This window comes from Eriocheir sinensis, chromosome 1, assembly GCF_024679095.1.
Source record: "Eriocheir sinensis breed Jianghai 21 chromosome 1, ASM2467909v1, whole genome shotgun sequence".
Classification (NCBI taxonomy): domain Eukaryota; kingdom Metazoa; phylum Arthropoda; class Malacostraca; order Decapoda; family Varunidae; genus Eriocheir; species Eriocheir sinensis.
This window is the reverse complement of record NC_066509.1, coordinates 39,100,434-39,125,461: the sequence shown is the minus strand read 5'-3', so window position 1 is coordinate 39,125,461 and position 25,028 is coordinate 39,100,434. Positions and strand designations below refer to the sequence as shown.

Below are 25,028 nucleotides of genomic sequence, written 5' to 3'. Positions count from 1 at the left end.
GAGTTTTGAAAATACTATAGTCTGTTCACTTAAGTCCGAGTCAAGCTGACAACATGAACCAAAGCGTGTTTGCAAGCTGAGTGCTGATTGGCTACTGCTGTGGCTTCCAAGTTTTCTTTAACCTCTGTTTGTGTTTATCTCACGCAGCACTTTATGCTAATCTGCACTGTGCTTACCAACACACTTAGCTTTATGTTGTCGCCTTGGGTCAGATTTAACCCGGTGGTGGCAACAGCGGGGATCATGTTTCTTAATAGTCCCTCAAAGCGAGAAAAATGAGTAAAAATCATCACTCACACAAACCATTTCATAATATATATCAAAGTGTTTGTGATCAGTTTATGCATCATCTATTTTTGGGGGCTTATATCATGGCACAAATATGGCCCATCACTGCTACACGGTGAAGCCAAAAATTTGGCCCGTCACTGCTACACAGTGAAGCCACAAATTTGGCCTATCACTGATACACAGTGAAGCCACAAATGTGGCCCGTCGCTGCTACACGGTGAAGCCACAAATTTGGCCCGTCGCTGCTACATGGTGAAGCCACAAATTTGGCCCGTCGCTGCTACATGGTGAAGCCACAAATTTGGCCCGTCACTGCTACATGGTGAAGCCACAAATTTGGCCCGTTGTTGCTACACAGTGAAGCCACAAATTTGGCCTGTCACTGCTACATGGTGAAGCCACAAATTTGGCCCATTGTTGTTACACGGTGAAGCCACAAATTTGGCCTGTCACTGCTACACGATGAAGCCACAAATTTGGCCCGTCACTGCTACACCGTGAAGCCAGAATGTGGCCCGTCGCTACTACCGGGTTAAGTGAACAGACTATAGTACAAGCTACAATAATATATCTAAGGATAATAGTTACCAGAGATCGCTTGCACTCGAAGAAAGTTGTACGCAGAGCAAAGCATTCCTGAGGGATGGAAGGATCATTGGAGATGAGGCACTCCCGCGGGGTCTTGCGGTGCTGCAAAGAAACAATAGTCTTACCACACACTCAGCAATTCCCTCTACCTTGTCTAACTTATTAGTGGAATAAAACTCTTCATAATAGAAAAACTAACATACAGTACCCTCTTGAGTTTCGCGCTCGCTTCGTTCCGAAGGTCTGGCGCTAAGCTCGAGAATCGCGAAACTCGAGGTATTGAAATCACTGAGAAGCGCTTATTTGTTCCGACCCGTGGAGATTTTTATTTATTTTTATTTTTTATTTTTAAATGTGGGCTATGGCGCCGGTAGACTATCCATCTGGGCCTGATGGTCGGCCCCGAGCCCGTCATGGCACAGGCAACTGTTTAAAGTGGCGCCATTATAATTGGCTCATGCTGCCCCCCGGAGCTCACTTCTTTTCCTCCTCTACTCCCTCGTTATCTCAAAATACGGACCTTGGAAAAAGGAAGAAAACAGGAAGAGAGAACGGGTCGTTTTAAAGCCACAGATGAAGCCTTACGATTGGCTGAGCTCTGAAAACACGCTTGTGATTCGCTGGGAGTCCGATGACGTCATCGCCGGCGCTCACCCGGTCAGCGGCCTCACTGCCTTGGGGCAGTGTCACACTGGCCGTTTTCCTCTAACCGTTGTGGCTACTGGCAACGCCCGTGCGCCCATCCGGGAGCGAGTTGTCGGTTGTCCGTAACCTGGTGTCACACTGGGCCTTTTTCTTCCCACTGCGTTGGCGGCAGCTTGGGCAACCGGCAAATCCAACTTTTCCGGGTGTGCGTCACACACGGCCAAGGTCGGTTGCCCGTATCCACATCCACAACGTAAACAAAGCACTTGCCCTGTATCAACATGGCATCGTCTGCTAAAGTAAGGGATGTCGCTGCTTGTGCTGCCATTACCCAAGTTATGGACTTGTTGCTGCAGTTAAATGGCAGGAAGAAGCTGTTGTGGGTGTGGTGTGTCTGTGGTTCCTCCGTGCCAATTCTCATTGTCACCATTGTGTGTGAGCGGCCAACCCACCCATCTAGACTCCGACCACATAAACACATGGATTGAGTAACAACAAAGATGCACACACCAGACTCATCATGAACCATGGCAGATGTTTCTCACAAACAAAAATGGCTTTGCCATTTCCTAGAGTGTTAGAACTTATTTGGTGAGTGGTTCACACAAACCAAACACACCCAGTGGCAAGAAGAGAGCAGTGTTAAAGACGACTGCTCTCTTCTTGCCAAGAGCTAGGAGGTTTGGTTCATGTGAGCCACTCACCAAATACGTTCTAACACACTCAAGAAATGGTGAAGTCGTTTCTGTTTGTCAGAAACATCTGCAATGGTTCCTAATGAGTCTGGTGTGTGTGTGTGTGTGTGTGTGTGTGTGTGTGTGTGTGTGTGTTGTTATTCGATCCATGTGAGCAGACGACGCCATGTTGATACAGGGCAAGTGCTTTGTTTACGTTGTGGATGTGGATACGGGCAACCGACCTTGGCCGTGTGTGACGCACACCAGGAAAAGTTGGAGTTGCCGGTTGGCCAAGGTGGCGCCAACGTGGTGGGAAGAAAAAGCACTGTGTGACACCAGCTTACGGATAACCGTGAACTCGCTCCCGGCCAGTGTGACACCGCCTTAAGGCAGTGAAGCCACTGATAGGGTGAGCGTCGGCGATGACGTCATCGGACTCCCAGCAAATCACAAGCGTGTTTTCAGAACTGTCAGCCAATCGTAAGGCAGCCGCCTTCAACTGCAGCTTCAAAACGACCCGTTCTCTCTTACCGTTTTTCTCTCTCTCTCTTGCCATAGCCACAATGTTTGGAGGAAAACATCCAGTGTGATATTACCTTTAAAGGCAGCGTGCGTGACGCCGATGGTAAGTAGACGTGACCCGTACGTGTCAAAGCAGCGCGAAACTCAGGGTGATAATGCGCGAAAGTCTGGATGGTAAGAATTTAGGACTAACCGCGAAACTCGGATAGCGCGAAACTCGAGAGGGTACTGTAGTATATCTAGCTCTTGTCATACACGAGTTCTGTTAACCTGGTAGCAGCGGGGATCATGTTTCTTAATGGTCCCTCCAAGCGAGAAAAATGAGAAAAAATCATCACTCACACAAACCATTGCATAATATATATCAAAGCATTTGTGATCAGATTATGTATAATCTATTTTGGGGGGGTTTAAATCATGGCACCAATTTGGCCCGTCGCTGCTACACAGTAAAGCCACAAATTTGGCCCGTCGCTGCTACACAGTAAAGCCACAAATTTGGCCCGTCGCTGCAACACGGTAAAGCCACAAATTTGGCCCGTCACTTCTACCAGGTTAAAAAAAATTATATAGAATCAAAATTTACAGACATTGGATAACATACAAGAGAAGAGGGGTCCATTCCACAATCTCCTGCATGTAAAATGATTTGGCCAAGAGAAAGAAAGCATCGCAGGTCTGGTGTGACAGCACAGTGTGGCGTAAGATTATAGTGGAGAGAGTTAGGTGGTGGAAAGTTTGGTTTAGTCAGCGCAACATCCGTGGACATGTGCCGGAGAGAGACAGAAGAAGGGAACAGATCCCAGGAGACGGGACACAACCCCCAATTAATACCTGGTACCCATTCACTGCTGGGTGGACAGGGGTGTAGGGTATCGGAAAAGCCGCCCAAATTTTTCCACTCCGCCCGGGAATTGAAACTGGGCTCTCTCGGTTGTGAGCCGAGTGTGCTAATCACTGCACCACGAAGCTTCCTGAGTTAGGTAGTGTATCATGTGTATCGAGGCGATGTGCAGTGTAGCACCATGGTATGCTTTGTGGCATGGCAGCATGAAAGTGTGATACAGTACAAATCCAATAATCCAAACACTGATACAGGTAACTCTCGATTTATGCGAGTTTGGTTTATGCATTTTTTAAATAACGCGTGGTCCAAAATCCAAATAAATGTTTAATTTACACGTTTTTTTCACTTATACGCGATATTTTATGGAGTGGCCACCAGAATTCTCATGCAACTGGACTCACACGGCCACACAGCTGAGCTCAGTTCTTCCCGTGCGCCACTTGAACAACAATACAGTACCCACGCTGCCACGCTACTCAACAACAACAACACCCTCGCTGCTGTGCTACCACGAGGGGAAGGGCAGCCAGACGAGGAACCACGAGAGGGAGAGGAGTCAGAGTGATACAGTAGGCAATAAAGGTACAAACCTACCTCTTGTTTGATTTACATTTTTTTGATTTACGCGACCTCTTCAAGGACACAATACTCGCGTAAATTGATTTACCTGTAATTAAAAAATTTCAATACAGTGGAACCTTGGCTCACAAACTTAATTTGTTCCTGAAGGCCGTTCATCGCCCGAAATATTCATAAAACGAAGCTATTTTCCACAAAGGAATCAATCTTAAGTGGATGAATCCATTGCAGGACCCCAGATGTTTTTTTATTTAAACTTTTACAACAGTGCTTTGTGCACAAGATCATAACACAAAACCAATGGAAATTAATAAATCTAACACACACAAAAAAGGAAGAATTCAATACTAAACAGATAAAATATAGACGACAACTTAATTTAACCCGGTAGCAGCGACGGGCCAAATTTGTGCCATGATATAAACCCCCTAAAATAGATGATACATAAACTGATCACAAATGCTTTGATATATATTATGGAATGGTTTGTGTGAGGGGTGATTTTTTCTCATTTTTCTTGTTTACAGGGACCATTAAGAAACATGATCCCTGCTGCTACCACCACCGGGTTAAGCTGCTAAGCTCAATAGATCAAAGAAATCAAGTAATTCAAGCTCAAGATTCTACTGTAGAGAATGAAGTAAGGAATTTAGAGGATCAATAAAATGTTATGAAGAAAAAGTTGAAAAGTTTGGTTTAGTGGGCGCAACATCTGTGGTCTTATGCCGGAGAGAGACAAAAGGGGAAGGAATTACAGGAGAAGGGAGCAGATCCCAGGAGACGGGACACAACCCCCGATTAATACCTGGTACCCATTCACTGCTAGGTAGATAGGGGCGTAGGGTATGGGAAAAGGAGCCCAAATTTTTCCACTCCACCCGGGAATCGAACCCGGGCTCTCTCAGTAGTGAGCCGAGTGTGCTAACCACTGCACCACGAAGCCACCTATGTTATGAAGAAGAAGCAGTTGTTGCAACTTTCATGAACATTGACCCACAATTTTCAGTCACTAGGAAGTGAAAAAGAGAGTATTTTTGTGATGACATTGATGAGTTGTCTAGTGAAGCTACAAATGAACAGTCAGAAGTAGACAGGTTTAACCCAGTGGTGGCAGCAGCGGGGATCATGTTTCTTAATGGTCCCTCTAAGCGTGAAAAACGAGTAAAATTCATCACTCACACAAACCATTTCATAATATATATCAAAGCATTTATGATCAGATTATGCATCATCTATTTTGGGGGGTTTATATCATGGCACAAATTTGGCCCGTCACTGCTACACGGTAAAGCCACAAATTTGGCCCATTGCTGCTACACGGTAAAGCCACAAATTTGGCCCGTCGCTGCTACACGGTAAAGCCACGTCGCTGCTACGGTAAAGCCACAAATAAGCCACAAATTTGGCCCGTTGCTGCTACACGGTAAAGCCCAAATTTGGCCCGTCGCTGCTACACGGTAAAACCACAAATTTGGCCTGTCGTTGCTACACGGTAAAGCCCCAAATTTGGACCGTCGCTGATACACGGCAAAGCCACAAATTTGGCCCATTGCTGCTACATGGTAAAGCCATAAATCTGGCCCGTCACTGCTACCGGGTTAAGGAAGATGTGTTTTACAAGGTAATTGACAGTGTATGTGAGGGCATAAACAAACATTAGCAGGCCACCTTTCTGATGAACAAACTGTTTGAATTTCTTTGTTCATATCTTGACATGACAGAAAAGTTATCTGTAATGAATGTATAAACTTTGCTGCCACACAGTACAGCAAAGATGTATCTACTGAAAAACTAAAGATGAAATTCTACACCTTAAGGCTATACATAGGGACAATTTTGATGATACTTCGCTCTCTCCCCTTCAACTACTTAATAGGTTCACAAAGTTAAAAAGTTGGAAAGTTTGGTTTAGTCGGCGCAACATCTGTGGTCATATGCCAGAGAGAGACAGAAGGGGAAGGAATTATAGGAGAAGGGAACAGATCCCAGGAGACAGGACACAACCCCCGATTAATACCTGGTACCCATTCACTGCTGGGTGGACAGGGGCGTAGGGTATCGGAAAAGCCGCCCAAATTTTTCCACACTGCCCGGGAATCAAACCTGGGCTCTCTGGGTTGTGAGCCGAGTGTACTAACCACTGCACCGCGAAGCACCCGCACAAAGTTAAAACTGCAAGATTCGTTTCCAAATACATGCATAGCCTTGCGAATATTTTTGACCTTGCTAGTAACAGTTGCTTCAGCAGAAAGATCTTTCAGCAAATTGAAGTTGATTAACCCTTGGAGTACAGGTGGCGATATATTTCTCTGGATGGTGTGCACGGGGAAAATTTAGACGTTTAAAAGAGATGGAAATGGTGCCTTTCTTCTTTGCAATAATTGTATATTCATGTAGTATATATGGCGGTGTGATAAAACTTCTCTCCCAATAATAATAGAAAAGTTATTACAGCCAAAGACATTGTGCATTTTCTTGTGGCCGTGACGTGTCTCTCTCTCTCTCTCTCTCTCTCTCTCTCTCTCTCTCTCTCTCTCTCTCTCTCTCTCTCTCTACCTACTTGCCCCTCCCTCCTCTGTCAGTGTCACTACCATAGCAGTCATCAGAGTCACTGTCACTTTGATTCGCCCGTGCTCTACGTCCGCCCGGAGCAGAGGAACTGCTTGACGCATCACGAGACATGACAGATGTATTCCGAACAAAAGTGGAAAATGATCTGTGGCCTTCGGCAGCATGCACGCTGGAGACCAATGAGAGTGTGTACGGATGCCAGATGCCTCCACCATTCTTCTGAGTCAAGAACTGCCGGTATATTTGAAACGTAGGGAGCGTAGAGTGTGATGATTATATATATGATCCCCGTACGGGTGGGGCGTGGGGCAGCGCACTTATATATACAATTGCCATAATCTAAGGGTTAAGAATCATTTAAGAAATACAACGGGCCAGGAGAGGTTATCAGCTTTAACCCGGTAGCAGCGACGGGCCAAATTTGTGGCTTTACCGTGTAGCAGCGACGGGCCAAATTTGTGGCTTTACCGTGTAGCAGCGACGGGCCAAATTTGTGGCTTTACCGTGTAGCAGCGACGGGCCAAATTTGTGGCTTTACCGTGTAGCAGCGACGGGCCAAATTTGTGGCTCTACCGTGCAGCAGCGACGGGCCAAATTTGTGGCTTTACCGTGTAGCAGCAATGTGCCAAATTTGTGCCATGATATAAACCCCCCAAAATAGATGATGCATAAGGTGATCACAAATGCTTTGATATATATTATGAAATGGTTTGTGTGAGGGCTGATTTTTCTCATTTTTCTTGCTTAGAGAGACCATTAAGAAACATGATCCCCGCTGCTACCACCACCGGGTTAAGTCTTTTAAGCATTGAAAGTGACTTGGCAGCACACAAGATTGATTATGATGATGTCATTGACTACTTTGCTGCCAAGAAAGCAAGGAAGGGAGAATCTCTTAAATATTAACCCAGTGGTAGCAGCAGCGGGGACCATGTTTCTTAATGGTCCCTCCAAGCAAGAAAAATTTTAAAAAAATCACCCCTCACACAAACCATTCCATAATATATATCAAAGCATTTGTGATCAGATTATGTATCATCTATTTTTGGGGGTTTATATCATGGCACAAATTTGGCCCGTCGCTGCTACATGGTAAAGCCACAAATTTGGCCCGCCGCTGCTACATGGTAAAGCCACAAATTTGGCCCGTCGCTGTTACATGGTAAAGCCACAAATTTGGCCCGTCGCTGCTACATGGTAAAGCCACAAATTTGGCCCGTCGCTGCTACATGGTAAAGCCACAAATTTGGGCAGTCGCTGCTACCGGGTTAACTAGCCTAAAACTGATCATATATAACACATAGAACTAGAAGTGTTAGTTTAAATTAGCCTAAGCTGCTTATATCTCTGTTCGTCTGTTCCCAACCTTTTCTGCAAATACTGATTTGAATTATATCCAATTGTTCTTTAGTCAGTTAGCATATCATCACACAGGACAAGAAAACTATACAGTAGAAAAGGATATCCTTTGATTATATCCCATATTCACATTAGTTTCATTGGTTGAGTTTTATTTCCAATTATGTGCACAGTCACTGAACCCTATATTCTGGAATGGCCACTTGCCCCAGCCTTGTCATTAAGCCGCGAATTTTGGAAAATCAACCACTTTGGTGCGAATCACCATAACTCCCTTATTTCTGGGGCTACAGAAAAGTTTTTGGTATCAATCGACGGCAAAATGAAAGGGATAGATTTTTTAATTAGCAAACAGGCTTGAAAACCAACTCAAAAGGGTCAAAAATCAAATGAATTCACAGAAAACGACTCGGAAAAAAACTATTTATGAGTTCCCAACCTTGAAACCCGCTCATTTTTTGAGAATTTCAAAAAAAATTGAAGAAGAATTTAGGACTAAGTGCGAAACTCGAGGATCACGAAACTCGGATAGCGCGAAACTCAGGAGGGCACTGTATATTTACCAAGTTGTGTTTTACCTAGTTGTGACATACGGGTAAAGAGCTACACTCGCGCTGTCCCGTCTCCATATCCTCTCTTATCCAACTTCTTAAAATCATGAATGTTTCTTGCACAAACCACCTCCTCCTCCAGTCCATTCCACAGCTCAATGCTTCTGTTTGGGAAGCTAAACTTTTTCACATCTCGCCTACACGTGGTCACCCTCAACTTCTTTCCATGTCCTCTCATTTCTCTCTCGCTCCACACACACACAGGTCCTCTCTGTCCAGATTCTCCACCCCGCTCCCCACCCTGTACACCGCTATCAGGTCTCCTCTTTCTCTTCTTCTCTCCAAGGTTGTGAGCCCCATGCTATTAAGTCTCTCCTCGTAAGTCCGATCCCTGAGTTCTGGTACCATCTTAGTGTGTGTGTGTGTGTGTGTGTGTGTGTGTGGGTATGTATATGCATGTGTGTGTGTGTGTGTGTGTGTGTGTGTGTGTGGGTATGTATATGCATGTGTGTGTGTCTGTGTGTGTGTGTGTCTGTGTGTGTGTGTGTGTGTGGCTGTAAATGGTCCCTTGGTACTCACCAGCCTCACACAGTCTGTTGCTAGGAGACAAGCCTTCAGGTCTGCTCGCAAGCCAGCACAGGGACGTTTGTCCTCTTCCTCTTTCACCTCCTCGTAGTATTTCATTGCTGTTGATGGGACATTTGGTTTTAAAAGTACAATAGGATATCAATTTAACACAAGTAGTTTTAATTATTATTATTATTACATTCTCTCTCTCTCTCTCTACATGTGTGTGTATGTGTGTAATTTGATATCCTGATCATGGAAAAAGTTGGAAAGTTTGGTTTAGTCGGTGCAACATCTGTGGTCATGTGCCGGAGAGAGACAGAAGGGGAAGGAATTATAGAAGGGAACAGATCCCAGGAAACGGGACACAACCCCCGATTAATACCTGGTACCCATTCACTGTTGGGTGGACAGGGGCGTAGGGTATCGGAAGAGCCGCCCAAATTTTTCCACTCCGCCCGAGAATCGAACCCGGGCTCTCTCGGTTGTGAGCCAAGTGTGCTAACCACTGCACCATGAAGCCCCTATCCTGATCATGAGTTGGACCTGAAATCACCAGCAAACACCCTCCCGACGAGAGCAACCTCGTTATAATCAATCTCTGGGCACTGCCAGGGCCTCTACACCCCCCATCCCCTTTGATCAAGGAAGGACAGTAACCACGATCCTTGTCAGCAGAAAAATCCCGACCCGAGAGGGAATTTCATACCTGGATTTTTTATTTATTTATTTATTTTTTTTTTTTAACGTCGTGGCTTATTGCGCCGGTAGGCTTCTTCCCGGTGGGGCCTGATGGTCGGCCCAAGGCTTCTTCCCGGTGGGGCCTGATGGTCGGCCCAAGGCTTCTTCCCAGTGGGGCCTGATGGTCGGCCCAAGGCTTCTTCCCGGTGGGGCCTGATGGTCGGCCCAAGGCTTCTTCCCAGTGGGGCCTGATGGTCGGCCCAAGGCTTCTTCCCAGTGGGGCCTGATGGTGACCCATTGGCTTTCCCGGTGGGGCCAGATGGTCGGCCCTTGGCTTCTTCCCCGTGGGGCCTGATGGTCGGCCCAAGGCTTCTTCCCCGTGGGGCCTGATGGTCGGCCCAAGGCTTCTTCCCGGTGGGGCCTGATGGTCGGCCCAAGGCTTCTTCCCAGTGGGGCCTGATGGTCGGCCCAAGGCTTCTTCCCAGTGGGGCCTGATGGTCGGCCCAAGGCTTCTTCCCGGTGGGGCCTGATGGTCGGCCCAAGGCTTCTTCCCAGTGGGGCCTGATGGTCGGCCCAAGGCTTCTTCCGGTGGGGCCTGATGGTCGCCCAAGGCTTTCTTCCAGTGGGGCCCCTATATATATATATATATATATATATATATATATATATATATATATATATATATATATATATATATATATATATATGTATATATATATATATATATATATATATATATATATATATATATATATATATATATATATATATATAGATATAGATATATATATAGATATATATATATATATATATATATATATATATATATATATATATATATACAGGTAACTCAATTTACGCGAGTTTGGTTTACGCGTTTTTGAAATAACGCGGGGTCCAAAGTCCAAATAAATGTTAAATTTACACGTATTTTCCACTTATACGCAATATTTTATGGAGTGGCCACCAGATGTGTCGTGCAACTGGACTCACACGGCGCCGCGGCCACACAGCTGAGCTTAGTTCTTCCCGCGCGCCACTTGAACAACAATACAGTACCCACGATGCCACACAACGCAACAACAAGGGTGAGCGGGCACCGGTACTAACGGTATACGGTACGGTATACGGTACGGTACCGGTACCACTGCTCGGTACCGGTACCAGTACTAGCCAGTCGCTCATGGTGTCCCTCATTTCTTCCTCACACGAGTGAGGCTGAGACTGAGTGCCTGAGTGGATATCTCAGTGATATACAAAGACCACGAGCGGACAGACTAGAACAAAAGCAGGCAAATGAACACTTTTAATGCTGTGTATTCCCACAGCACGCATGCGTGGTGGACAGCAGAATGACTAATTTCATCGGGGAGATATTTCTCACAACACCGGCCAGTGTAGTGACCTTCTTCTTCTTCTTTTGACCTGTAACGCTTTGTATCGCTTCTTAGGTCCTTCTCCACACTTTTATGCTTCACAACGTGCACTTAGGGCCGCTCTTTTGATCGTTAGGTACCAATGGCGGTGATCGCCACTATAGTATTTCCACGTGAAACTGGCCGATGGGTAGTGGCGGCTGCGGGGTTAGCCTCACCCCGCACTTACCACACACCCTCAACATCTCTCGCTTCGTCTGCAGCGCCACCACCCCATCGGCCAGTTTCACGTGAAATACTAAGCGATGATCGCCGCCATTGGCAACGATCAAAACAAACAGTGACTGTGAAAGCGGCCCTTAGTTACTTAACAGTGCACACTTATACACTTCACCCTGAACTTTAGTGTTTTTCTGTCCTTTTCTTTCCCTGGTTTTGCTTTACTATGCCCTTTTTTCTATTTTTCACTGTTACTTTTCACCGTCGCTGCCATGCATTACAGGTCAAAAGAAGAAGAAGAAGAAGAAAAGGAAAACAACACCGGGAGATCTACAATTCTCAAAGACGTGATGAAACGATTTTTGTAGTGTGGTTCCCCAGCACGGGGTGTTCTCTTATCTTGTTAGTCAAGCAGTAAGCAAAGCAGCTCTGCCAGTCCTGTCTCTTGGTGGGCCATCGTCCACTGCTCCTCACTCCTCAGCCACTGCCGTCGTCTGTTTGTTTACATGCAGCCGTGAGGTACCCACGCTCGTACTCACAACCGTTTTCCATTCACAAGGACAACCAACAACTCGCTCCCGGCTGGGCATACGGGCAACCGCGGTTGTCCAATAGCCCCAATGGTTGGACACTGCCTTTTAAGGCAGCATGCATGACGCCGACGGTAGGTAGACGTGACCCGTACATGTCAAAGCAACGCAAAACTCGTGGCGATAATGCGCGAAAGTCGTGATGGTAAGAATTTAGGACTAAGTGCTGAACTCGAGGATCACGAAACTCGGATAGCGCGAAACTTGAGAGGGTACTGTGTATACATACATATGTGTATATATATATATATATATATATATATATATATATATATATATATATATATATATATATATATATATATATATATATATATACATATATGCAGGTAAATCAATTTACGCAAGTATTGCGCCCTTGAAGAGGTTGCGTAAATCAAAAGCAATGTAAATCAAACATGAGGTTGGTTTCTGTCAAAAAATAAATATTCACTTCATTCAGTGGAGAGAGAGAGAGAGAGAGAGAGAATATCCATATCACCAAGATATCCACTCAGGCACTCAGTCTCAGCCTCACTCGTCTGAGGAAGAAATGAGGGACACCATGAGCGAATGCCTAGTATTGGTACCGGTACCGAGCAGTCTGGTACTGGTACTGTTAGTACCGGTACCTGCCCATCCCTATTGTTGAGTAGCGTGGCAGCGTGGGTACTGTATTTTTGTTCAAGTGGCGTGCGGGAAGAACTGAGCTCAGCTGTGTGGCCGCGGCGCCGTGTGAGTCCAGTTGCGTGAGACATGTGGTGGCCACTCCATAAAATATTGCGTATAAGTGAAAAAATGTGTAAATCAAACATTACATGGATGGTCCTCAACGACGCAGTACGTGACACCCGATCAAAAAAAGACCATCAGCCACGTCCCTCCACCCTGCCTGTGTAAATAGACGCCATGTATCGCAGCAAACCCGTAACCGTGATCCCGCAAGTACCACCACCTCTATTACCAAGCCTCTAGGTAACTTAAAAATCCTTAGTTTCAATGCGCGTAGCCTAAAAAACAAATTTGATGAACTGAGATGTCTTGCTCTAACAGTTAATTTTGACATAATTGCTATAACCGAAACATTTATCAACACCACAAACATTGATTTAAGTTCCGAATACAACATAGATGGCTACAGACTCTTCAACAAAGATCGTTTAAACCGTAGATGCGGTGGCGTCGCCCTTTTTGTCAAAAGCTATTTGCAACCCACTGACAAAACACCAAGAAACAGTAACGTTGAACATTTGTGCGTGCGAGTAAACATTGCAAAAGTCAATTTAAATATATCTGTCACCTACAGACCTCCCGGGCAATCACCGATGACCTTGAAATGTACAGCGTTTTAAGGCAGTCACTTAATAACAACGACTCACTGATATTAGGAGACTTAACCTCCCCCATATCGACTGGGTGACACTGTCAGGTACAGAAGGCGAGTCACATAGAATGATCGAATTTCTAGAAGAAAATTATCTAAGCCAAATGGTTTCTGAACCAACTCAACAAAATAACATACTCGACCTTGTTATAACGACCCAAGATAGCCTAGTCAGTAATGTCATGGTAGGAGAACACCTCGGTTCTTGCGATCGTAAATTAGTGCGCGTCGACATTAGAGCTCAATCATCAGTGACTGAAAATAAAGTAAAGGTGCCCAATTTCAAAAGAGCTAACTTCAGAATCACAACAAAAACTAACAGAAATACAACTATCAGATGATGGCAACGTAGAGGAAGCCTGGCTAAGCTTTAAAAATCACTTACTCACTCAGCAGAACACATTCGTCCCCTTGTGCGAGAAGCGAATTAACACTAATAAAAACCCACCTTGGTTTAATAGCGAAATTAAACACTCAGTCAAGGAGAGAAAATTGTTTTACAGGTTAAAGAAAGAACAAAGCACGCCCGAAAACATTAGACTTTATAACGATGCCAGGCGACGAGTAAAAAGACTATACCGTAGTCTGGCAAATCTTAAGTGGCGGCTCTGACGTAGACAGCCCGCTAGACACTGGTGCTGTCTCCAACTGACCTCGCGCACCGTGCCAGCTCAAGTCAACCCAACACACCGCAGTTGCCAGTTGCTCTGCCTGCTTTAATTATCGCATTTCTGCCATTTTTTGGTGTGTGTCTGCCATCTGCCATACAATATCAGCCATATGGCATAATTATGACACAATATGGAGATTGTACCTGTATATGTAATGCCAGGACCGTCAAGCAAATTTTGATGTGAATCATCCAGGTGAATGGTGAGGTTCCGCTGGGGATGGCCAGGGAGTGGGGAAGGAGTGGTCGCTAAGAACATTAAAATATTACACTTTGACCTTATTTCCACACCACCCAAGGGGTAAAGAGTCTTGGTGCATTTTTTAAAGAGGTTTATTATTAATATTATTAGTATTATGCATTGTCGTGCACCATACTCCCCGAATGAGAGTACATCCCCACTTTTCTCACACACACACACACAGAGAGAGAGAGAGAGAGAGAGAGAGAGAGAGAGAGAGAGAGAGAGAGAGAGAGAGAGAGAGAGAGAGAGAGAGAGAGAGAGAGAGAGAGAGAGAGAGAGAGAGAGAGAGAGAGAGAGAGAGAGAGAGAGAGAGAGAGAGAGAGAGAGAGAGAGAGAGAGAGAGAGAGAGAGAGAGAGAGAGAGAGAGAGAGAGAGAGAGAGAGAGAGAGAGAGAGAGAGAGAGAGAGAGAGAGAGAGAGAGAGAGAGAGAGAGAGAGAGAGAGAGAGAGAGAGAGAGAGAGAGAGAGAGAGAGAGAGAGAGAGAGAGAGAGAGAGAGAGAGAGAGAGAGAGAGAGAGAGAGAGAGAGAGAGAGAGAGAGAGAGAGAGAGAGAGAGAGAGAGAGAGAGAGAGAGAGAGAGAGAGAGAGAGAGAGAGAGAGAGAGAGAGAGAGAGAGAGAGAGAGAGAGAGAGAGAGAGAGAGAGAGAGAGAGAGAGAGAGAGAGAGAGAGAGAGAGAGAGAGAGAGAGAGAGAGAGAGAGAGAGAGAGAGAGAGAGAGAGAGAGAGAGAGAGAGAGAGAGAGAGAGAGAGAGAGAGAGAGAGAGAGAGAGAGAGAGAGAGAGAGAGAGAGAGAGAGAGAGAGAGAGAGAGAGAGAGAGAGAGAGAGAGAGAGAGAGAGAGAGAGAGAGAGAGAGGGTGTGAGAAGTATGGTGTGTGAGGTCAGTTGGAAACGTGGCAACAGGGTCAAGCGGGCTGTCTACGTCAGAGCCGCCACTTAAGATTTGCCGGACTATAGTATGTCAGGCAAAGCGTATAGATATGAAGAAAATATTGCAGCCAACTGTAAAAATAATCCGTAATCTTTCTTCAGTTACATAAACAACAGAAAGGCAATCAAAAGTGGTATTGGACCTTTAACAAACAGTGACGGTGCACTAGTGACTGACAGCCAACACATTGCAAACCTCTTAAACAGTTACTTTTCCTCGGTGTTTAATACTAACAGTCTTCCTCCCACTACCACCAGCACCAGAACTAATGTAAATCTCGAGCATGCATTGCCTAATTTTGAAATAACAACCGATGAAATCCTTAAAGCTCTCCATTCACTTAAAACAAATAAAAGTTCCGGACCCGATAAAGTATATCATATACTGTTTAAAGAAACAAAGAGCAAAATACTCTCCTCCCTCACAACCTCACAACCGTATTCAACATGTCCTTGCGACAAGGCATTGTCCCTTCGGATTGGAAAAAGGCTAACGTGACCCCGATTTTTAAGAAAGGAGACAAAAAAATACCAGGTAACTACCGACCCATTAGTCTAACTTCAATTGTAGGTAAGCTACTTGAGAGCATAATTAGAAACAAAATTGTGAGTTACCTCGAAAGCCACTCATTAATTGGGGATTCACAACATGGCTTCCGTAACAAAAGATAATGCCTATCAAACCTATTGACCTTTTATAACGACCTCTTCTCAGTTTATGACGCAACCAAATCATTGGACGTAGTCTATCTTGATTTCCAGAAAGCGTTTGATAAAGTCCCACATCATAAATTACTTTATAAATTAAAGCAAATAGGTATTGACGGTCAAGTAAACCAATGGATCGCGAATTGGTTGAGCAACAGACAACAAAGAGTGGTGATTGACGGATTTAACTCAGACTGGGCCCCGGTCACTAGTGGCGTCCCTCAGGGCTCGGTTCTTGGCCCAGTGCTCTTCATTATTTACATCAACGACGAGGATGTTGGACTCAATAATCGCATTAGTAAATTTGCAGACAACACAAAGATTGGTAACTCGGTTTTCACTGACGACAGGTAAAGCCTCCAAGAGGATTTGCACAAAATTTCAGCTTGGTCGGATAGATGGGAGATGCCCTTTAACGTAGACAAGTGCCAGGTCCTTCAAGTTGGAACAAGAAGTAAGTTCGATTACGAAATGCACTGCGTTAAACTCACAAGCGTTCAATGCGTTAAGGACTTGGGGGTCAAAATCGTGTCAAACCTCAAATTCTCACAGCAATGCATCGATGCAACAAACAAAACGAACAGAATGTTGGGCTTCATTAAAAGAAACTTTTTATTCAAGAATAAAGATGTAATACTTCCGCTCTACAATAGTTTAGTCAGACCCCACTTGGAATATGCGGTACAGTTTTGGTCTCCTCACCATGCAAAGGACATTGCTAAATTAGGTGTTCAGCGTCGGGCAACAAAAATGATCCCTTCCTTGCGCAACAAATCCTACGAAAAAAGGCTTTCTACCCTTAACATGTTCTCTCTTGAGAAGCGTCGCCTCCGAGGAAAACTGACTGAATGTTTTAAAATACTTAATGGTTTCACGAATGTAGACAGAAAAAAATTGTTTATGATAGATGACACTTTGCGAACGAGGAACAATGGCATACAACTCAAATGTAGACAAGTAGATTCAGACTGCACCAAATTTTTCTTCACCAACGTTGTAGTGCGAGAATGGAATAAGCTCCCACCGTCAGTGGTCCAGTGTAACACGATTGACTCCTTTAAAAACAAGCTCGACCGTCACTTCCTTGAACTTAATATTAACTAGAGTAGAAAAGAAATGTTTTGGAGCCATCTGATTAGTGTAGATTCACTTAGCTTTAAGGACAGACCACCTAGTCTGGACCATGGGGGCTGTGTGGTTTGATTTTCTATGTAAAATCTATGTAAAATCCACTAAATTAAATGAATATTTATTTTTCGATAGAAACCTACCTCTTGTTTGATTTACTTTGTTTTTGATTTACACAACCTCCTCAAGGACACAATACTCGCATAAATCAAGAGTTACCTGTAGCAACGACGGGCCAAATTTGTGCCATGATTCAAACCCCAAAAAATAGATGATACATGAACTGATCACAAATGCTTCGATATATATTATGAAATGGTTTGTGTGAGTGATGATTTTTTTCTCATTTTTCTCGCTTGGAGGGACCATTAAGAAACATGATCCCCGCTGCTACCACCACCACCGGGTTAACTGTTCATATTCCCTTGCATACTCCTCTCATTTTTGTGTTCCAAAGCTTTTTTATCATTTCCATGTTTTCTGTAGGATTGCCAATTGAGTGGGCTCTTCACTAAATTTGGTGAAAAATCATACCTATCCTATCCTACCGGCCTCTTGTAGACTCCTGCGTTCTTATGTTCTTATGTTCTTATATCAGCCCAGCGCGGCAAATCTACGGACGAGTAACTGGTGGATGTTCTTGCCCAATATAGCGGCATTTTTGCATAGCTTCACCTGACTGATTCCTTGATCAAATAGTTGTAAATATTGCAGTTGTCAATACTACTTTGCCAGAACCTCAAGGAAAGATGTCCGCAATTCCCTCAATATGGCTGATCATCCCACACGCACTGACGCAAGTGTTAACATTCAACACTCCCTGAACGTGCATGTACATTCGCAGGAGAGGCATACATAACCGACTCCTATAGATCTGGACCTCCTCTTTCCAATGGTGTTTTTGGTTTTTAGCTGTGATGAATAGGTTTTGAAATACAGAGGTTTAAAGGGACCCCCCCACTGGGCTGCCTGACTGCGCCTGAGGGGATAGTCACGTCCGCACCACACGGAAGGAAAGGGAGCAGCGATTAGCGGGCTTTTTTTATGTTGGTTTTTTTTTTTTTCTGTGCCCTTGAGCTGCCTCCTTTGTTGCAAAAAAAATAAAATAAATAAAAATAAATAAATAAGTGTTTTTATCCTTAACCTTTTCCCCTTTAAGCATTCTTCTATATTCCCACATCTTTTTCCCTCCATCTTTCCTTTCTTTAGTTTCCTTTGTTATCTTCTCTTGTTTATACATTTCCTTCCTTATTTTTATTTGTACCTTTATCCTTTGTTCTGGTACAACTCTTTCCACCTTTCTTCCTTCTCTCTGAATGTTGCATTTCTCCTATTCCTGTTTAACCTCTATCTTTGTTTTATTTGTTCAGTCTACTCAAACTCAGGCCCTACTATCAAAATACCGTCAGGTCATTCGGCATTACAAGACCAAGTCCCCTCACGTCATTGTCTCTGGAATTCTACCCAGAATCAGCGCTTACCCCGGCTTCAACAGCAAAGCGAGCAACATCAATACTAGTCTGAAGGAAATTTGTGACGACGAAGGCATGCGTTTAAACGCCTGGCACCACTTCCTTGAGCGCCCAGACTTGTTTTGGAACGATGGACTACATCTGAATGAGGTTGGATCGTTGGAGGCTTCTGACGAGGCAGTGAAAAGCTTTTCAAAAGCCTTTCAAAAACGGCGGGCGAGGACGGGGCAAAGGCAGCCCTTGATCAACCAACCCGTGGCGTCAGTGCGACTCACAAGAAACTGTGTAACTAACCACGCCTCCGACTTAACTGGTACAACTCGTCACAGCCACATTTCTATCATGTACACAAATGCACGTAGTTTAATACCCAAAAAGGACGAAATTAGGGCGTATATTGCAACAGAGAAACCAGATGTGGTAGCCATCACAGAGACTTGGGCCAACTCCACTCATCTAGAATCCGAACTGTCATTCCCTTAAGCTTCCACAAAAGTCGAAAGCACAAGAAAGGAGGAGGAGTAGTTTACGTAAAAGTACACTCCCTGCCATAAAAATAGACGAACAGGACGCAGAGAAATACGATTCTGTCTATGTGGAAATAACCGCAAATAACAAGGAACTAACACTTGCAACCGTATACAGGCCTCCGAAACAACAGGCAGCCGATGACACTGCCCTCTACGAAGAGATTCACTCTCTAACACAAAGCAAGGAAGCAATTATAATTGGGGACTTTAATTGCCCTAGCATTGACTGGGGACTGATGACTGGAGATCAAGAGGGTAACAGGCTTATAGAAATGGTGGAGGATTCGTTCCTCACTCAAGTTGTAACTCAACCAACAAGAGAAAACAATCTGCTGGATCTGGTATTAGTAAGCGACCCCGACCTCATTCGCGACTGTACAGTTGGTAAGAAACTTAATGGGTGCGATCACCACTTAATCCGTTTTAATATCAATATATGTCACAAACTCGTAGATAATCCATCAGTGATACCAGATTACAAAAAAGGAAATTTCAACTTAGCCGTGCACTGCTTCCCCCACGACCTGGGACCAACTTGGCATCACCGACAATACAATCGATAACGCGGAACGTCTTCAAAGATAAGCTGTTGCAAGTAGAGAAGGCTACAGTGCCTACGAAATCCAGGCGAGTAAATGGGGCGTAGATCCACCGTGGATGACCAGAGAAATAAAAAGGGCAGTAAACCTAAAAAAATGAATTATAATTTGATGAAAGAGAATGCTACGGCCGAAGCCAGCACACAGTACCACAACAGCCTCAGAGCTTGTCGCAGCCTTATTCGGAGTAGCAAACGCAACTATGAAAAGCAAATAGCGCGCGAAATCAAAACTAACTCCAATAAATTCTTCACGTACATAAGATCGAAAAAGAAAAGAAAATCCAATATTGGTCCCCTGACAGACGAGACTGGATCTGTAAGTCAGGAGAGTAAACAGATGGCCAGAATCCTCAACAGTAACTTCGCATCCGTATTCACAGTCGAGGACACCGAAACCATTCCCGAGGGTCCTGACCACGAAAGTGAGATCACGCCGCTTGAAATTGACTCAATATGCGACCAAGAAGTAAAAGTACTTGGACAAACTCGACACGAACAAGTCAACGGGACCCGACAGTTTGTCCTCATGTTATTAAAAGAGCTTAAACAACAAATACTTCAACCACTCACTACCATATTCAACCGGTCAGTTCAACTAAACAAGGTCCTGGAAGACTGGAAGATGGCGAACGTAACACCGATTTTCAAAAAAGGAGACAAAAGCGTTGCATTAAACTACAGGCCCATAAGTTTGACATCAGTGGCAGGAAAAATACTCGAAAAGATTATTAGAGATAAACTTGTTAAGTTTCTAGAAAACAATAATGTAATCTCCGACACCCAGCATGGCTTCAGAAACAAGCGCTCCTGCCTAACGAATTTATTAGACTTCTTCCAAGGTATACAGTGCGCGCAAAAATAAAGTTTACCCCTGTAACGCAAAAATAAAGTTAACGCATAAATGAAGGCCACTTTGTATTTGAAGTACCCGCGATGTGAGTGGCGGGAGGAGCGTGGTATGACGCGTGCTCCCCCACCTCCACCTCACCCACCACTCCCTGACACATGAGTGAGTTAGTGCGCTCTCAGAGCTGAAGCAGAGTATATCTATGATGCACTGCTCCACGGGCCCTCACTTTCCCGTCCACGTGCCAAACACAAAACCAAACCAAACACTACCACAGCATCACAATGGGTCGGAAGAAGCTTACAATGGAAGAAAAGGCCCGGGCCCTTGCCCTAATAGAGCAGGGAATGCCGATGAAGCACGTTGCTGCCAAATTAAATGTCAGCAGAGTGTCCCTCTTCAAGCTTAAAAAGTCTGCTGCGTCCCTGCCTACCGGGAAGGCACCACCTCGCAAACTGGGATGTGGGCGCAAGAGAAAGACTTCAGAGAGGACTGACAAGATGTTGGTGAGAGAGGTGAAGCAAAATCCATCCATTACAGCAGCAGAATTGAAGAAAAAACACCCAGACCTGCTCCAAGATGTCGCTGTCCGTACGTTACAACACCGCCTGCAAAAAGACCTAGGCCTGCCCTGCCGCCGTGCTGCCAAGAAGCCGCTTCTCACAGACACCATGAGGAAGAAGAGACTGCAGTTTGCCAAGAAATACCGTGACTGGACACCTGAGCAATGGAAAAGTGTGATGTGGAGTGACGAGAGCACGTTTCAGCTCGTCAGGGTGGCTCAAAGTTGGTGAGGCGGCCCAGCACCGTGAGCAGATATGACACCCACTACACGGTCAAGACAGTTAAACACCCAGATAGCGTAATGGTATGGGCCTGTTTCAGTGGGAAGATTGGCAGGGGAGGTCTCTACTTCCTCCCAAAGAATGTAACCATGAAGGGAGCCAATTACATCGATGTTTTGAAGGAACACCTGCTCCCCGCATATCAAATTCACGGCACGGAATTTTTTCATGCACGACGCACACAGGTCTCGAGCAGTCAAAAATTACTTGATGAGCAAAACATCAAGGTTTTGGACTGGCCAGGTAACTCCCCTGACTTAAACCCCATTGAGAACGCCTGAACAAGATGAAAACGACCTAGCCAAGTCGCATCAATCGTCCCCCTGAAGGAGGCCCTGAAGAAGATGTGGGTGACAATGGACGTCTCATACTTCGAAAATTTAGCAATATCTATGCCAAAGAGGATCGAACAGGTGCTCAAAACTCGAGGGAACATGACAAAGTACTAATTGTATCAATAAGGACACAATATAACAAACTTTAAAACTATTTTCGTGTTTTATAACCCAAAAAAGCATAGGGTAAACTTTATTTTTGCGCCCACTGTATATAAGAACTGGGATGCCCACATCCCCAGTGATGTTATATACCTGGACTTTCAGAAAGCCTTCGACAAGGTACCGCACGAGCGACTCCTTAAGAAACTGCACTCGGCGGGCATTGGAGCCAATCTGATCGCGTGGATAAGAGATTGGCTCACCGACAGAAAACAACGAGTACTACTCAACGGACAGCCTTCCGATTGGCTACCAGTCACTAGTGGAGTGCCTCAAGGGTCAGTGCTGGGACCCATCCTCTTTATCATATATATCAATGACCTAGAATCAGGACTGAAATCCACAACATCGAAATTTGCAGATGACACCAAGGTGGGTGGAGATGCCCTCACAAAGACCGACTGCGAAATCATTCAGAAAGACCTCAATCACATTATCGAATGGTCGGAAAAATGGCAAATGTCTTTTAATGTTGACAAATGCAAAGTCATGCACATTGGGTCCCAAAATAACCACACATACATCATGAATGGGAGACCTCTGCAAGCGATGCAGGAGGAAAAGGATCTTGGAGTCACTATCAGCAGTGACCTGAAACACGCGAATCACTGTAAAAAAGCATACAACAGGGCCAACATTATGCTCGGGTTCATAGCGAGGAACTTCGAGTGTAAAACACCAGACGTGATGCTATCCTTGTATAATTCCATGGTAAGACCACACCTCGAGTATGCAGTGCAGTTCTGGTCTCCCAATTACAGAAAGGACATTGCTTTACTGGAAAGGATTCAACGACGCGCCACAAAGATGATTCCAACCTTCAGGGCTCAACCGGAGGAACGACTCAAGCGACTCAATCTCTTTACATTGGAGAAAAGACGCCTACGAGGGGATATGATTCAAGTCTTCAAGTATCTAAAAAGTTCAATAACGTCGACACTCCAAATTCTTTGAACTGCAAACCAACTCAAGAACTAGAAATAACGGTTTACCCATTCAGTCGAGTCGATGTAACACAGACATTGGAAGGAGTTTCTTTTCAAACCGAGTCATCCGCCACTGGAACAATCTTCCCTCAGAAGTAGTAAATGCGAATACCATCAACTCCTTCAAATATAGAATCGATCATTTAGCGCCAGGAGTAAACTGAATAACAAGGGGCTTCCATCTGCTCCTCAATATCGAGGTGCTTTCATCTGCTCACCAAGCCCCAAGTGGCGGTCGAGCAGATTAAATCACCCAAGCGGGCGACCTCGTAATGAGCCAATAGGCTTTCTGTTGCCTGCATTTCCATGTTTCCATGTTTCCATCCATGCTTTCTACATTTCAAAATATTATTACCTACGTTCGTATGTTAAATGAGTAACGAAAAGAATGTAAAACTTAACATGCGAAGGAGTTGTTCTAGATTTTAAAATGTCCTCACTTTGGTATTTTCTTGTTAGCTGCAGCAGAGGAAGCATCGCCACGGCAAAACATATAAAAAACAAGAGCCTGCTATGTACTGCTATGTTGGTTCTTTGCGATCCCTTGCTCTTCTTCTATATAGCTACACTTTTTAGTACTGCTTCTCATTTTTTTTGGTATTATTATTATTAGTATTATTATTATTTTATTTTATTTATTTATTTATTTATTTTTTTTTTTGTCGCAGCCTATTGCACCGGTAGGCTTCTTCCCGGTGGGTCCTGATGGTCGGCCCAGCCCGTTCTGGCGCAGGCGAGTGTTTATAGTGGTGCCATCTTGTGTAGGCTCATGCTGCCCCCCAGAACTTATCTTTGAGCCTCTCTTTGGAGAGGTTATCTAGAGCCCGGGTTGATGGGTGGTCTCCAGGCCAGCATGTGGGTAGTCTTAGGCCACTCGGCGGTGACTGAAAAACCTCAGCTGTGCGGCGGCCAGGATTCGAACCCGGGTCCCTCCTGGAGCTCCTGAACGCGGGGCCGTCACACTAACCACTCAGCCACCCAAAACAGGCTAGGGGGCCTGTGGGAATGCCGTGTGAACACAAAATGCATCTCAATCACATAGTTTTTGAGTTAAGTGGGGGATGAAAAATACCCCAGATGCGGAAAAAATCCTTACATATAGGGATTTTTTACCACATACGGAAAACACGCAAATTCACCCACAGGGGATTAGGTTAGGTTACATTAGTTTAGTTTAGGTTACATCAGATTAGGTACTTTATGCTTTTCCTTGCGTGTACGATCGTGGGACACAAGTGATGACACACTGTCCACTGAGTTTCGTTCACCGGCCCCGACTTTAAAATATATACACCGCGTGGAAAGAGGCTAATGCTCAGATATGTCACTACATATACACTCTCCATAATTTATTAGATATGAATTTGTCAGTTGTGCACACTGATAACAACTTTTAAATTCGCGGACGAAAATGTCTCTTTACACTTCATTCAAATTTAGTCAGGGACAGCTAAAGTTGTTTACAACGCTATTATGCATTTGAATAAATGTTGTATTCATTCCTGCAACGTCCTCGCTAAGAAAATACGAAGAAAACATTGATAACGTGCACAAAAATTCTGATATGGTTTCAAAATACATAATAATACCACCGTTTAACTCTCGCTTGACAATGTTATGCAATGACGTCATCGACCATGCCAGCCGGCGCATTTAAGAAACTAGTAGGCTATTATGAATTGAAATGAATTACAAAGCTATTATTTTGCATTTGAGAATACTAAGCAATTCGTTTGCATTTATGAAACTAGGCTATTACTTTGCATTTACGAATATTAAGTTATTAGTATGCATTTAAGAAAACTAGGCTATTATTTTGCAGTGACTTTTTTTCTTAAGCGAAATTAATCTCTCTCTCTCTCTCTCTCTCTCTCTCTCCAGAATGCACACTGGTGACCAAAGCCAAGCAAGTATTTAGCTCATGGAATGCAGAAAATCTTATTACAGATTGTGCACTAGTGAAAACAAGAGCATTCATAACAGATTTTTTTAAAGAAACATAATCGTCATGCAGTTGATGCTCACAATTTCGTAAGAAAAATCCTTAAATAATATCTCTCTCACACCCACACACACTCTTTGATCCTTGCACACACTCACACACAGACACACATACATCTTATATAACTCGAATGCAGCTCTGCTGG

At 44.4% G+C, this 25,028-nt stretch overlaps 1 protein-coding gene across 1 annotated transcript; it reads right to left on the bottom strand.

Moving 5' to 3' along the window:
- Positions 1-879: 879 nt before the first annotated feature.
- Positions 880-23,373, bottom strand: LOC126996744 (cytochrome c oxidase assembly factor 5-like; the record flags this gene model as incomplete). The annotated part of the gene is given in 3 exon segments (XM_050857578.1): positions 880-981; positions 9,210-9,316; positions 23,322-23,373. Coding segments are annotated over 3 exon segments (246 nt in total), but the record flags the coding sequence as incomplete, so codon positions are not given.
- Positions 23,374-25,028: the final 1,655 nt, after the last annotated feature.